Here is a 13,465-nt window from a genome sequence, read left to right as displayed (position 1 = left end):
TATTACTTTACCTTATATATAACTATAGTTAAATCATATTTATTGAAATATAAATTATTAAAAATTTATTTTTATACACTTACTACAACATAATTCATTATGAGATTCTTCTTTTCTTGTGATATTTTTTTCAATCTTTTGTTGATTGGTTTTATTAGGTGTTCCTAAATAACAATTCCTCCAAGTTTAGGTTGTTATCGGTTCAAGAGCTCACTTACTAGAGACATCTATAAGTGGACATCATAAAGGGCTTTTTTGAAAGACGTCTTATAAAAAGATAACTTATTGATATCATTTTTAAGAGATGTTAATGAGGTCTTCAAAAAGTCCTCTTAAAGAGCTCTTCCTCTTAATAATGCTCACTGGGAAAAGATAAAATAATTTATATAATTTAATTTATATAATTAAAAAGATTTATATAATAAAAAAGATAAAATACTTTTAATTTCTCATGAATTCTTGAAGTATTTAAAATACTGAGTCGCAAAGTATTCATAATAATGAATTTTTGAGAAATACTTCAAAACAAACTGATTGTATGTTAATTCTTTTAGAATTCTTCAAATATTTATTTTTTTAATTCTGTATGTATTCTTTAAAATGAATTCTCTATAAACTTCTATTCATCTTTGTGCTATCTGGGAAGTTATGATATTGAAGAGTTTTATAAACGTACTCTTTTTTTCTTCTTTTTTTTTCTTTTTTTTTAAATTAACCACAGCTGTCTTAAATAATAGTTAATTATTTTTAATTCAAAAACAATATTGAATAAACAATAAGTCAAGCTTTTAAGTAATTATATTGCTATTTTTACAATTTTATACATGCTGTCAAACTTTGGCCTGCAGTGTATGTCATTAGCATAAGATATGATCTTATTAACATTTCAAAGTTTGTCGCAAACATGCAGTTGAAGATACACCAGCCATATTTCTTTTTGAATTAATGCGCTGAAAGTAAGATAGGAGCAAAAATCTATAATGTATTCGTGACGTCATTTCTGCCTTCAAAATAGAAGCAATTCGAAATGTTAAATAAACAGTGCTTGCAACGCACTGAGATAAATATTTTCTGCGATATGTAATTTATATTCTATTTCGTTGGATTGTGAGAAATTGGGAGGATTGAGCGAAATTAGGTTAGATTAAAGTTGTATGTCGCTTGACTACCGTTGTCCAACGCAACGCGGCGTTTCATGGCGGTAGGGACGACAATCACGTAGCGGTTCTCTGGCATCGCAGTCGTACGTAACGTCCGCCATCTTTTCTTTGTCGCTCGTCTCGTTACGGATCGTAATTCTGCAATATTGGCACATAATTTGTCGAGGAAACACGTATTTTACTACGAGAAGTGAAAACGACGCGAGGGAAAGATGAGTTACGGCAGGCCGCCGCCCCGTATCGACGGGATGGTCTCTCTGAAAGTCGACAATCTTACATACAGGACGACGCCGGAAGATCTGAGGCGCGTGTTCGAACGATGCGGGGAGGTCGGCGATATTTACATCCCTCGCGATCGCTTCACGCGTGAGAGCCGTGGCTTCGCGTTCGTCAGGTGAGTGTCTCGAAATTCATTACATTTGAAATGTATCGTAGTATATCTAGCCAGTCGCTGAAAATCTTAGACGTGGACGCCAACGCAATGCTGACGTCATAATGCAAGCGCGGCAGTCCGTTTGCTGTATCGTGTTGTTTCTCAGAACACTGCTTCAATATATACTCTCTACCGTGGGACAAAATTAATAGATAAACAGATCATTTTTATGTAACATTAATTCATACTTGGGATTCATCAAGACAACAGATTTAGATGATATATATAGCATCTTCATATTGATAATTCTGATTTTCTTTATCTGTGTCGCAGGTAATATCTATACCTCGGAAAAGGAAGCAGCGTTGTAAACATGGAATTCATAATTTTAATTATTAATTAATAGTTTTATCTCGTACAGAATGCACCTGAATTAAATAACTGCAATAGGAAGATGTGTTATCAGAGGAACAGATTCAATTCTAAATATAATTTAACACTTTATAATATTCTTTGACAGATTTTATGATAAACGTGATGCTGAAGATGCATTGGATGCCATGGATGGAAGGCTGCTGGATGGCAGGGAACTTCGAGTTCAAATGGCTCGATATGGACGTCCAACGTCTCCGCACCGTAGTCGTGGAAGTCGTCGCCGTGGCAGGTAAGTTATTACATCAGTTTCAGAACATGAATCTGAGAATAGAAATTACTAATGTTTTATTACACGATTGCTCGTGTACTTTATGAATATATTACAATAATTTTTAATTATGTTTACAGATCACGAAGTAGAAGTAGAGATCGGAGACGTTCTCGAACTCGATCTCGCAGCAGGTCACGCAGCCGTGATAGAGATCGCAGGCGCTCTTACAGCCGTAGTCGCAGTCGCTCTCGTTCTGACAGCAAAAGCTCGCGTGGCAAATCACGCTCGCGCAGCAAATCTCAAGATAGGCAAAAAGACAGTCGATCCAAATCCAGGTAAGAACTACTTACAAAAAGGGTACACAATTCTTTCTTCACCTTGTTAATTAAAGATATAGTTGATTTAGAGTGCAAAAAATGACCTATTTTCAAGAATGTTTATAAAGAAAATTATTAAACATGTAATTTTTAAATTTGGCACACATATTTCTTATATTTTGAGAATTTTTATGGATTTTTGTATGTCAAAATGTAAAGTACTTTCCTTGCTTAATTTTACAAATATAACATTTGTAAAAAAAATCTATATTGTTGGCTTACATAATTGTAGCGATGAAAATTGAAACAATCAAGATTCTTATTAATTATGAATGTAGCTAAAACGCCAAGAATAAAAGAAAAAATTAAAAGTTGTCAAAACGATGCAGTTTTAAGAAATGCATTGATTTAAAAAAAATATTTAGTTTAGAAATATCACAATAATTCTAGTTTAGGATATAAACAGAATTTATATTATAAAATGTGGTTTCTCACAAACAAACTGAGAGAAAATAGTAAATAATAATTAATTCTTGTACTCTAACAATTATATTTCTGGTTCTTATTGTCTTCTCTATCAATTTAGAATTTATTTCTGTTGAAAATGTGTTTCCGGGAAATTGTCAATTAGCTTAAAAAACATAATTTTGAGAAAATAATTTGAAGTTTTGAATGCAAGCACAATTTACTTGGGCACAGTCTTTATTATTTATATATATTTTGAAAAAATTTCTTAAAAGTTAATTTTTGAGCTCATGGTATGAAAAGGATACAAAAAAATCAATTGTTTTAAAATCCTACAGAAGAATATCTTGAAAATTTGATTTCATTGTTAAGATAAGAATAATAAGTTTTGAATTTGCAGCGTTGATTAACTTTAATCGATAGTTAAAATATGTCAACAGAATTGCTAACATGAAGAATGAAATATAAAATATTGAAACTTTTTTTTCCTTTGATGACGATATTTCATTTATGTTGGCAATTTGTCGACGAGTTTTAATCGTCGATTAAGATTAATTGACGCTTGAAATAATCATTCTTAATGAATTCTCGTATGTTTCCAGGGACTGAGCTTATTGAAGAGTGCAAGCAGATAAGAATGAATGTTCGCGCGTCCATCGAGTGCCGAATAATCTATGTTGAGATTGAAAAAAAAGGTATTCCATCACCTTTTATAGCAACACTGTCGCACGCTTCTTCATGTTCTTCTATCATTTAAATACATACATATTATATACATATATTTGAATTAATGCTACGTATCTCTCTAATTTAGAAACGTGATTAGTTTTTCTATAACACGTTTTCTTCTGTGTTCTTCTCCCTTATTCGCGCTTTGACAGTTTTCATTGTGCAACAACTATTCGTTGCTCCCGTTTCATTGATTGAATTGACTCATCAGAATGCAAAAACAATTTTGCATTTATACTTCACGATAAAGGAGTTCTAGTTGATAAATGATTTTACAATCTAAGATTATATATTACGTTTGATGAGACCCACGAAGTTACATGTATCATTTGCTATATTTTTCAATGGAGATTAATATTGCAAAATTGAATCATTAGGACCCTTTACTATATATTTTATTCTTCTGCTTCCTAAATCACACCTATTCTTTACCGTGTAGTGTTAACGCGATGAAGTTTACACTATGTACACACTTATAAACGATGTTGACAAATATTGTTGGCGAACGAGCTTTATTCAGAAGATTTTTCGGACATTGTGCAAGTAGCAATCGCACCTTGTAAACAAATTAAGCAGCTAAAATTCAGTAAATTATGAGTGCAAGAGCTATATTAGAACTGTATTAATGTAGATGTTAAACTAGAATTTTAGACTAAATTAATACTTTAAAAGTTCAGTCAAATTTGTATTTCGCTTTGTTAGGCAACTGCGCAACTTCAAACGTGCTACTTTCGTGAAACTTGTGTTGCTATGGATGTGAAATATTATACACAAAAACGCTTCTATGCGAAACAAGATAATGGCATTTTTAACTCTTGGATTTTGGACGAGAATAACATTTTCATTACTTGTCAATAATATTTGTCAATAATAATCTCTACCTGTGTACCTAGACTCAAAGAGAATCTTTTACTACCTATGAATGGATTCAGAGTTTTTTAGGTTTATTCTCACGCACGACAATACATTTCTAGAAGTAAGTTTTGCGTTGATAGGAAATCGTTCATGTAAATCTGCATATCGTAGATTCATTTGTAATAAAGCGCAGTGAGTTGCAGAAGGCGAAACTATCTATATATCCCTTGTTTTTCCTTTGTGGATATGTAACATTTCGTTCCGACTAGATTATTATTTGTCAAAAATAACTTTCTCCAGAGCATTTAAGCATTAATTGTTAAGTGCAAAAGTGTATTCCAAAGTAGTCTTTACAAAACTGTACTAATCTTTACTCAAGGCACTGTTTAAAGTAGCGGCTGTCAGCTTATGTTCAGCTTTACTAAGGAAACGGCTAATTACATAAATTCTTAACGTCATTGCAAAACATGTTTAGCCGCACAATAATACAAATTTCCTTATACATAACTGCAGATGTTGAAAAATTTTATGTTACGCAAATAAGCGGGAGATAATTGAAGAAAAGCCAACAAAAGATTCCTATAATTTTACACTCGATAAACGTGTATATATTTATATATATATATATATGCAACACACACATACACACATATATGTACTTTGTATATTATTACGTACTATTATGTGAAAGCATAAAATTTACTCGTCGGCAATCGGCCGGCTCGTGGAATTGTAATCTTTTCGATATCTAGGAGGCACGAAGCTTGTAGAACCTTGGATTCAAGGGTGGTTGCTGCGAGGTATTGAATTGGTCTCCCCCGAAGAATATTGTCGCGTTATATTACTTATGTAACCTGTTACAGTCAAAATGTTACGCTCCACTGGTTATCACTCGACGACGCATATCACGAAATACACAAAAATCATAGAGTCTGTTGATACAAAAATATTTATGCAGAATAAGATCACAAAAATCAATGCCTGTTCCAATTAAATCCAAAGATACTTGTTCGTTCAACATTCTGGCTGTAACACGTTCTTCATTATCCTATTAGTTTATTCTCACTTGTATCCACCTACAACCCTATATAAAAAAAAAAAAAAAAAAAAAAAAAAAGAAAGAAAGAAAAGTAAAGAAAAAAAAAAAACTACTACTTTCACACACGGATGCGACACACATGTTCTCTGATAACTAAGTTGTAATTTTATGGTGCCACAGGCGGTGGAAAGGAGTGGCGTGGCGCGGGTGTAGCCGATGATGGGGTAGCTGAGAGTAAGCAGTAAGCCGAGTAGCAGGGGGCTGTAAGCAGTTTGCAGTAGCGCGAGAGAGAGAGAGCGAGCGAGCGAGCGGTGTTGGCGGTGCGGTACGGTGCGATGCGGTGCGATGCGGTGCGAGGCGGTCTGTTCCGGTGCGGTGCGCTCCAATGGTCTGGTGATCCGGTGGTTCGTTCAAAGGCGGGTTTGCGAGAGATCAGGGCGAGAGAGAGGGGGAGAGAGAGAGAAATCGAACGAAAGATAGACGGAATAGATGCCAGTTCATCCGCAAGTATAAAAGAACCATCGTGAAAACTCTGCTGCTGACTTCGTCAAACTCCGGGGCGCAGTATCGGGTTCTAGCATCGCGCGACTGATCACATCACCAGACCTCGCGAACAGAGAGAAAGAGAGAGAGAGAGAGAGAGAGGGGCTGATTCATAAGCACGTATTCATCGATCGATCATCGGCGAATGGAGTCACGTGAAACGGTAAACTACTGGTAGATCATAGCGCACACACCATTGTGTTCGGAGAATTGAAGAGTGAAATGGTATCGGAGACAATCCAATTCCTTATTGCTTTTTTTTTTTTTTTTTTTTTATTTGGAGAACCCCGAGTTATACGCGAAATCAAGTACTCGCAACGCATTGTGTTGCGAGAGTGTTTCCTTTCGCGTTGCGAGTTAGCACAATTTTTCATTGCCGTGCAATTGTTGACAAATAAAATAGTGATCGCGGTGTCGTGAGTAACGATCGTTGAGTGATCGCGGGGGTTCCATTTATAAAAATCTCTGCCTTAGCTGATCTTTAATCCAGTTCATTTTCTCACCATAGAGTTGTCTTCGACCATCGCTCATCGCTTATTCATTCGTAATTCATTTTCCTCCACTTTGTTCCCGTAATTTATTCATCAAAGCGGGCCGCTTTGACGAAACGAAGTGGACAAGGTACGTCATATACATTTCACAGAAGTCTTGTTTGGAAGTTTTGTTTATTTTCAAATTCTTTTAAATTGCATCAGCCGATGCCATCCTACGCGCTGTAATATTGTCGATAGAGAATCGAGTTTGTGGAAAAGTTCGAGACGCGCATAGAAGCAACTTTGAAACGCGTTGAAACTCGGGCCAAATTGGAGTACAAAGTTAATAATAAAAAAAGAAATGAGAGCTAGAGTTATATTGCTTCTCAGTATCGGGCACACACAAAAAAAAAAAAAAAAAACATCGCTCGGCTATGGAAGTTTTAATATCTGCGACGCCACATCAGCCGAAGAAGATCAGAAGAGTTTGGAGAGGCTAAAGAGTTTCTCGGAAAATTTTCTCCTAGTGTTCCATTTATATCTTTCTTTCAGGTGTAAGCTTCGAACTTACCTGCCAAGCAGATTAGGAAGTGAAGTGTAAGTATTCGTATATGAGATATTTTAAAGAAGTGACAAGTGAAAGATTGAACAAAAATATATATTACAGTGGATTGTGGAGGAGGATGTGCAAGGATCAATAAAATCCGATATCAAATAGAGAAATAGACTCTTTATTGCTCTTCTCGATAACTTGCGAGTGTTGCACCTGCTCTTTTACATTTTTTTTTTTGCAATATGATCGACACTCTTCCCTTCCTCGATAATAAAATCCCACGACATTCCGAGGTGCGAGGAGCATCTATCACCGAATGGCACTCGGATTTGTACTCGCGATATCCCTCACCGCTTCACATGTATCAAGTATATAAAACATTAATAACAGCTAGTATCTTTGATTATTATATACGGAGTATAGAGTAAACTGAAGACTTTCAATTCGAAAAGGAAATCTATAATGCAAGGCAGGAGTTCCTTCTTACAAAATGTGTTTGTATCTCTTGGTACAAAAATCATATTCATATTCCATTAACTCGTCCAATATTCGTGAAAGAAGAAAAAATCTCCCTTATTCTATTCCAAAATTTTAATACTCAAGAAATTATAACTAATATTGCAATAATACTCGATTTTGATCTGTCACTCAGCTTACTTACAATTCAGTTTTCAGTTCTTTTACGCCAATATAATTTTAGAGAACTAATATGTGTCTTAGCATTCGCAATGTATGATCGTACCTTGATATCTTTGGTTTAAATCTAAAAAATTTACAAGTATATCTTGTAACGTTTTTTTATATCGAATATTTTCACATTATTATGCATCACTTCTCCCACAGATGATTTCATCTTGAAATAATTCATTCGTTTGATAACAAATGGAATAACGGAGATATTTCCGACATTCTCCTTCGATATCTTCATACTGACTAGTGTTGTCTAATTTAAACTAAATTAGTATTGCACATATCTATCCGATTAGTAATAGTACTGCTTCCCGTTGCTGAAAACCTTTTGAATTTTGTAAAGTACTGTAATCAGTAAAGATATTAGAAGAGGAAGATTATCGTTTCCCATAAAGTTATATTAACAATACTGTCGAATGAGCATCAAATTGTTGCTTGATGCAATCTGCATGCAATTATTGGTTTTGGCAAGCCTCAATGACTCAATTAAAATATCACCACAATATCACGAGATACGACAGAAACAAGTATCCAATTTTACAGAACACGAATTACCAAGATAAAAAGAGTATCAAAAAATCAATAGCACAAAAGGAAAAAAGCCATAAATCCCATAATACCGCAAGAAAGAAATAATAGCATCACCCCTAGTCAAAAAATGGTATAGAAAAATTAACAATATATCGATAAAGATACGCTTAATACCTCGATACCTTAAAAAAGAAAGTAACCAAATTAGAACGTTCGTTTCACCACCTCTCGCACGGATTGGGAACTCCCGCTTTAAAGCCAACGCGCTCCTTAGGAGTTACTTGGTTTTCTGATCTTCCGTTTGATGCCGTTTGAGGAAGTACGGCTTTGAGATTCGTAAGGCTAAGTAAAGCACAAGTCCTAAGATGTGTCCGGAGAAATACAGACTCTTGTAAAAGTGTATTATTTCTTGGAAGCGCAGCAACTGGAAGGGCACGCCGAGGTACGCCATACACGTGAGCCGCGCCCACCATAAGAAGAGTTTCCAAGCCTTCCTACCCTGTTTCATTAGGAAAAATGTGTAAAGCACATGTAACATTGCAATGTTCAAGAATATCATTGTAGAAGAAAAAATCTTGTCTCGTTATATTTAGATTTTATAATTATAACTCGGATAAAAAAATATGTTTCTATTTTAAAAAGTTAAGCAATCTTTCAAGCTTGGATCTACTCAAAAATAAATATCTATTCTGAGATTGATGGAAAATTGTTCAAACACTAAAAACAGACTTTCTTTAAAGTGGCAAGATATTAATATAGATATATTTATGATAAAAAGGATGTTTTATATCTGATTTAATCCAAAAGCAAGATCGATTTGATTGGTATTATTAGATTTGCATAGATGAGTTACTCACGAATCCGTTCTCTTCGCATTGATTGTGAAATTTCATGCAGAGATCTTCGAAAGGTAGATAAAGCGGGACTTGGCATATGCAGAAATAATAGCCTGCAGCATAGCCGTGCCATAGTGCGGATAGAGTCATTGTCGCCACAATTCTTAAACCCTTGTAGGGAAACCTTTTGTAAATGCATACTGCCATCCAATATTGTACACAAGTATTCCACATTTTCATCGTGTGTCTGACGAACGAAGTCGTTTCCACTTCCCACACGTTCATGTTGTGCACCGTTTCAAAATCCTGCACCTCCTTCTTTGTTCTATCGTCATCAATTGACCTGACACATTACGTTTAATCATTTCAGTATAAGTAAATATTTGTATTCTGTAAAAAGAAAGATTGCGAAGATTTGTTCATTTTTCTCTTAAATTAATCCCGCATTAATGAATAATTTAGAGGGAACATCGCGGATAACTGCAACGTCAAATAATTTTTTAAATTGTGCAGTAATGCAGCGAACATTCTTTTTCCATCTTTCCTTTACAGATAAACAGGTTAATTAAACAAATGTACATCTATTTCTTCTTCAGTGTCTGTCAATAAACAGAGTAAAATTTTTTTTTTACTTACAATTCTTAAAACAATTAAAATGCATATAATTGCATATTTTTTTGATATTTGATTATCTTGAAAACATTTCCAATGTTATAACAGTTAGTTAATTAATGAAACAGCTTGTTGAATATATGCCAAAATGAGACATAAAGTACAAACTGAAATGCAGAGAAAAGGATATGAAAAATTATCTCACAATTTTTCAATCGTTTTGTAATCTCGCGGGCCCAAACCAGGCACGGGTTGGCAGGAAACTGGATAAGCCCCTAGCCCTGACATTTGGCACACACATTCAGCTAGAGCCATACCAATGAACATTCTTAGTCGAAAACCGGTGAATGTCGGATATATATATAAAAATCTATAAAGGAAACTGTGTTCTCCAAACTCCGTCGATTGCGTATACTGAAATTGAAAAAAATACATTACTGATATTACATTATATATTATTATATAAACTTAAGTCTCTATAATGAACATTACATCACTAGGAAATAGGTGGTTCGCTGCTAAAAACAATGCAATAAATGCTGCAATCTGTTTGAGCTTGTAAAGAGTGAGAGGCCATGGATCGACGTATTTGGAAAACGGCCTATGCAAGGAATCCCAGTACGTTCTGTAACGATAGTACGGACCTGCGAAAGTTAATGATTCATCCTGTACATTGAGAATGTTTCCAGATTGTCTTCGTTACGTTCATTAATTTGTTACCTGTTAAAACACCCATATAACCGAAGCTGTAATGTATTACATCCATGAAACCAATTCTCTTGAGTGCATCCGAGTTTGTTCCTTGGGTATCATCGGCTGACGCTGTAGCTGCTGAATTAATTTCAAACGCTAATCCAGGTAGCTTCAATGTGAGTATCATTACAACGAGATTGGTGTGCGTCGGTACGCTTGGTAATCCAAAATAGTCACCCAATCGAAAGATCACCAATAAGTAGAAGAAGGAGAAATATAAGCTGACTAGATGACATTTTCTGCAAAAGTTGGTGTTTATCTCAATAAATGTGTTACATGTGGCAGAATTAGAAAAAACATGGATAATTTTATATTTCAATAAATTAACTTAAAAATTGACAATTTTTTCTCAGAGAAGAGTTGGAGAAAGTATGTTTCACTGAAAATATAAAATATATGGTTTCTATTTTGTCCTGAATTATTATTTATTACTGAACGAAACTAATTACTAGGATTTTCGGTACTTCTTATCAATTTTATATATAAATTTCTCAATTACAAGATATGATAAATTCAAATTATCTTATTTAAGAAGCACAATGCAAAGTCCATCTCATTGCTCACTATGCGTGATACTTGAGGAAACACGACTGTGGTCGTGATTTCATTGAAATCGATCAGAAAATCGCTAAGTCCAAATATTTACCAAATTGATTTGAAAATAAATTCATACTTCCATGACAAGTTGGTTATGATAACTGCATTGACGAGGACAGTGATGATAGGATGCACGACAGATGTTCCTGAGACACAGATCACTAATATGAAGCCAAGGATGGTTGCAAGCCATTGTTTTGCATGCGGTCCTTCCACTTTGCGATAAAAAGGACCGATTGCTATAGAAAGTAGCAATAACAGCACATAGATAACATCGTTCCACATCTTAGTTTTTTAAACCAACTTGAACACAAACAAACGAGAAGAAACTGATTCTTCCGCTTTTTCTTATAATTCCGGCACCGGATAGGCTAAAGCCGATTGATGTGGCCATAAATTATATCATTGGATGAGATTAGGCGAGAGGCCAGATTTGAGACGCAGACAGCATGAGCGCGGAGCTCACGTGTCATTTCCTCCCTCGTGTTTGCGTCTTGAATCTGGCGTTACTGGATTAGGTACCTTGCGTGCATCGAATTTATCGAATATTATTTTGTCAATGGTAAAACTCGTGACGTAACTAAGTGTCGCATGTGCTTTTCTTCTCTATTAACTAGGTTAAATTTCACATTATAGTGTTGCATATTTTATATTTTACGTAACGAATAATAAAGAAAAATGGAAGAACAAAAGAAACGAGTGGAAGATCATATGACGAAAGTGGTCGAAGGGATTGATAAAACGCATTTACGGAAAATGCAGGTGTCTTCAATTCTTAAATCTTAAGTCTTAAACCATACACAACATGTACACATAAATATTTTGTTGTATATATTTTGAAAAATATCAATCAACTTTTATCTTATTCCGCTCATTTCAAATTTAAGTATAAAGTTATTTTCTGTTTTAGGGAGATATGCACAGGTGCGCTGCACAATGCTGTGAGAATGAGACATACAGCATACAAAAAATACATCACTGTATAGAGAATTGTAGTTCTTCCTTACATAAGGCACAACAATATGTTCAAAATGAGTTTGTACGAGTACAGGTAACAAAACTTGTTTCATTTCTTTTTATAATTGTTCTGCGGTTTGTATCGCTAAAAGATATATGAAAACATACCAAACAATGTATAACTATAAGAAAGCGGTATAAATAATAGCGTAAAACATATTTTTAAAACATTTTTTTAATTTTAAATATATTTTTTTCTGTGGGTTTTAAGATAAATTATTTTCTAGAATCGTTTGGAAAGATGTATAATGGAGTGCAATGATAATATAAAAGATAAAATGGGCTTGAATCCGACACAAGCACAAGTGGACAGGTATAGTGACGAGTTTGAAAAGTGTGCAACTAAATGTGTGGACACGTATTGCGAGTTACTGCCATCCTTGGAAAAAACTATGAGAGAAGTTCTCAGTAAAAACAAGTTTGCTTAATATTTTTTAATGAATACATAGTTTGTAAGTAAATGTCAATTTCACCTCTTTTACTTAAGATATTGAATTTAAAATACACTTATGTTAAGTTAAGTATAGTTCAGAATATTATTTTTTTTAATTTAGTCCTGTTATCTATTATTTATGTATCTGATTATTATGAATTTTTTTGTAAATGATTTAATCATTAAAATAAACATTTTAAAAAATACCATTGATTCTCAGCTGTGCCATTTCTTCTCTCGTCTCTATTGTTTTAAATGTGATTATGTAATCAAGCAAATGTGAAGCAGGAAGAGAAAACAAAAAGTATTGGATGGGTGCAAAAATTTTGATTGATTTTTAATGGATGTATCATAAAATTGCATCAATTATGACATTTATTAGAAATTCATCAAAACAGGTTTATACCTAATATATTTTATTCCTTTCAAAATTGTTCCTTAACGAGATATCAAAAACCAAACAAAATGTGTAAGCTTTATTCTTCAATAATACTCTACATTGTTATAGATTTTTGTTTTCATAAATAAACAATTAAGAGAAAAGTATGTTTAGAACAGTGCTAAAAATTTTACATGAAAGAAAAAATATATAATTTAATTTTAAATAAATTTGTATCATTTAACAATTTAAGTTACAGTGTGCATACATTTCCATATATATTTCCTTTTGTATTCTCTAATTTTTAATGGACCTGTTGGTTTTGAAATCCAATTTCTCAACTGAATGTTTATACACAAAATATTATACACTTCCTTGAAAACTGAAAACATTATGAAAAACTATGATACATCTAATAAAGAAGTGTCCAGTATGTATCTGTGTTCATAAATTTATATCTTAAG

At 33.8% G+C, this 13,465-nt stretch overlaps 3 protein-coding genes across 4 annotated transcripts in view; 2 read left to right on the top strand and 1 right to left on the bottom strand.

Moving 5' to 3' along the window:
• The first annotated feature begins 1,081 nt into the window (after positions 1–1,081).
• Positions 1,082–4,750, top strand: SC35 (SR family splicing factor SC35). Its single transcript, XM_012380261.2, has 4 exons — positions 1,082–1,554; positions 2,054–2,197; positions 2,317–2,514; positions 3,564–4,750. Exons 1-4 carry the CDS (start codon positions 1,373–1,375, stop codon positions 3,568–3,570), a joined length of 531 nt encoding a protein of 176 aa, XP_012235684.1. The 5' UTR covers positions 1,082–1,372; the 3' UTR covers positions 3,571–4,750.
• A 1,624-nt stretch (positions 4,751–6,374) lies between these two features.
• Positions 6,375–13,465, bottom strand: part of LOC105679918 (tubulin polyglutamylase TTLL5-like) — a 31,096-nt gene continuing 24,005 nt past the window's right edge. For both annotated transcript variants that reach the window (XM_067357110.1, XM_012380247.2), the window contains exons 16-20: positions 10,543–10,814; positions 10,315–10,466; positions 10,028–10,236; positions 9,232–9,553; positions 6,375–8,873 (exon numbers count right to left, since the gene is read on the bottom strand). In XM_067357110.1, coding sequence (XP_067213211.1) covers positions 8,652–8,873; positions 9,232–9,553; positions 10,028–10,236; positions 10,315–10,466; positions 10,543–10,814 — 1,177 coding nt within the window. In that variant the 3' untranslated portion in view covers positions 6,375–8,651. The remainder of the gene's footprint in view (positions 8,874–9,231; positions 9,554–10,027; positions 10,237–10,314; positions 10,467–10,542; positions 10,815–13,465) is intronic.
• On the top strand, positions 11,237–12,828 carry LOC105679921 (protein FAM136A). Its single transcript, XM_012380253.2, has 4 exons — positions 11,237–11,734; positions 11,809–11,934; positions 12,083–12,223; positions 12,417–12,828. The coding sequence occupies exons 2-4, from the start codon at positions 11,851–11,853 to the stop codon at positions 12,615–12,617; spliced, it is 426 nt and encodes a 141-aa protein (XP_012235676.1). The 5' UTR covers positions 11,237–11,734; positions 11,809–11,850; the 3' UTR covers positions 12,618–12,828.

This window comes from Linepithema humile, chromosome 6 (genome assembly GCF_040581485.1).
Source record: "Linepithema humile isolate Giens D197 chromosome 6, Lhum_UNIL_v1.0, whole genome shotgun sequence".
Lineage (NCBI taxonomy): Eukaryota > Metazoa > Arthropoda > Insecta > Hymenoptera > Formicidae > Linepithema > Linepithema humile.
The sequence above is the reverse complement of the archived record's forward strand: the minus strand, read 5'-3'. Positions and strand labels throughout refer to the sequence as shown.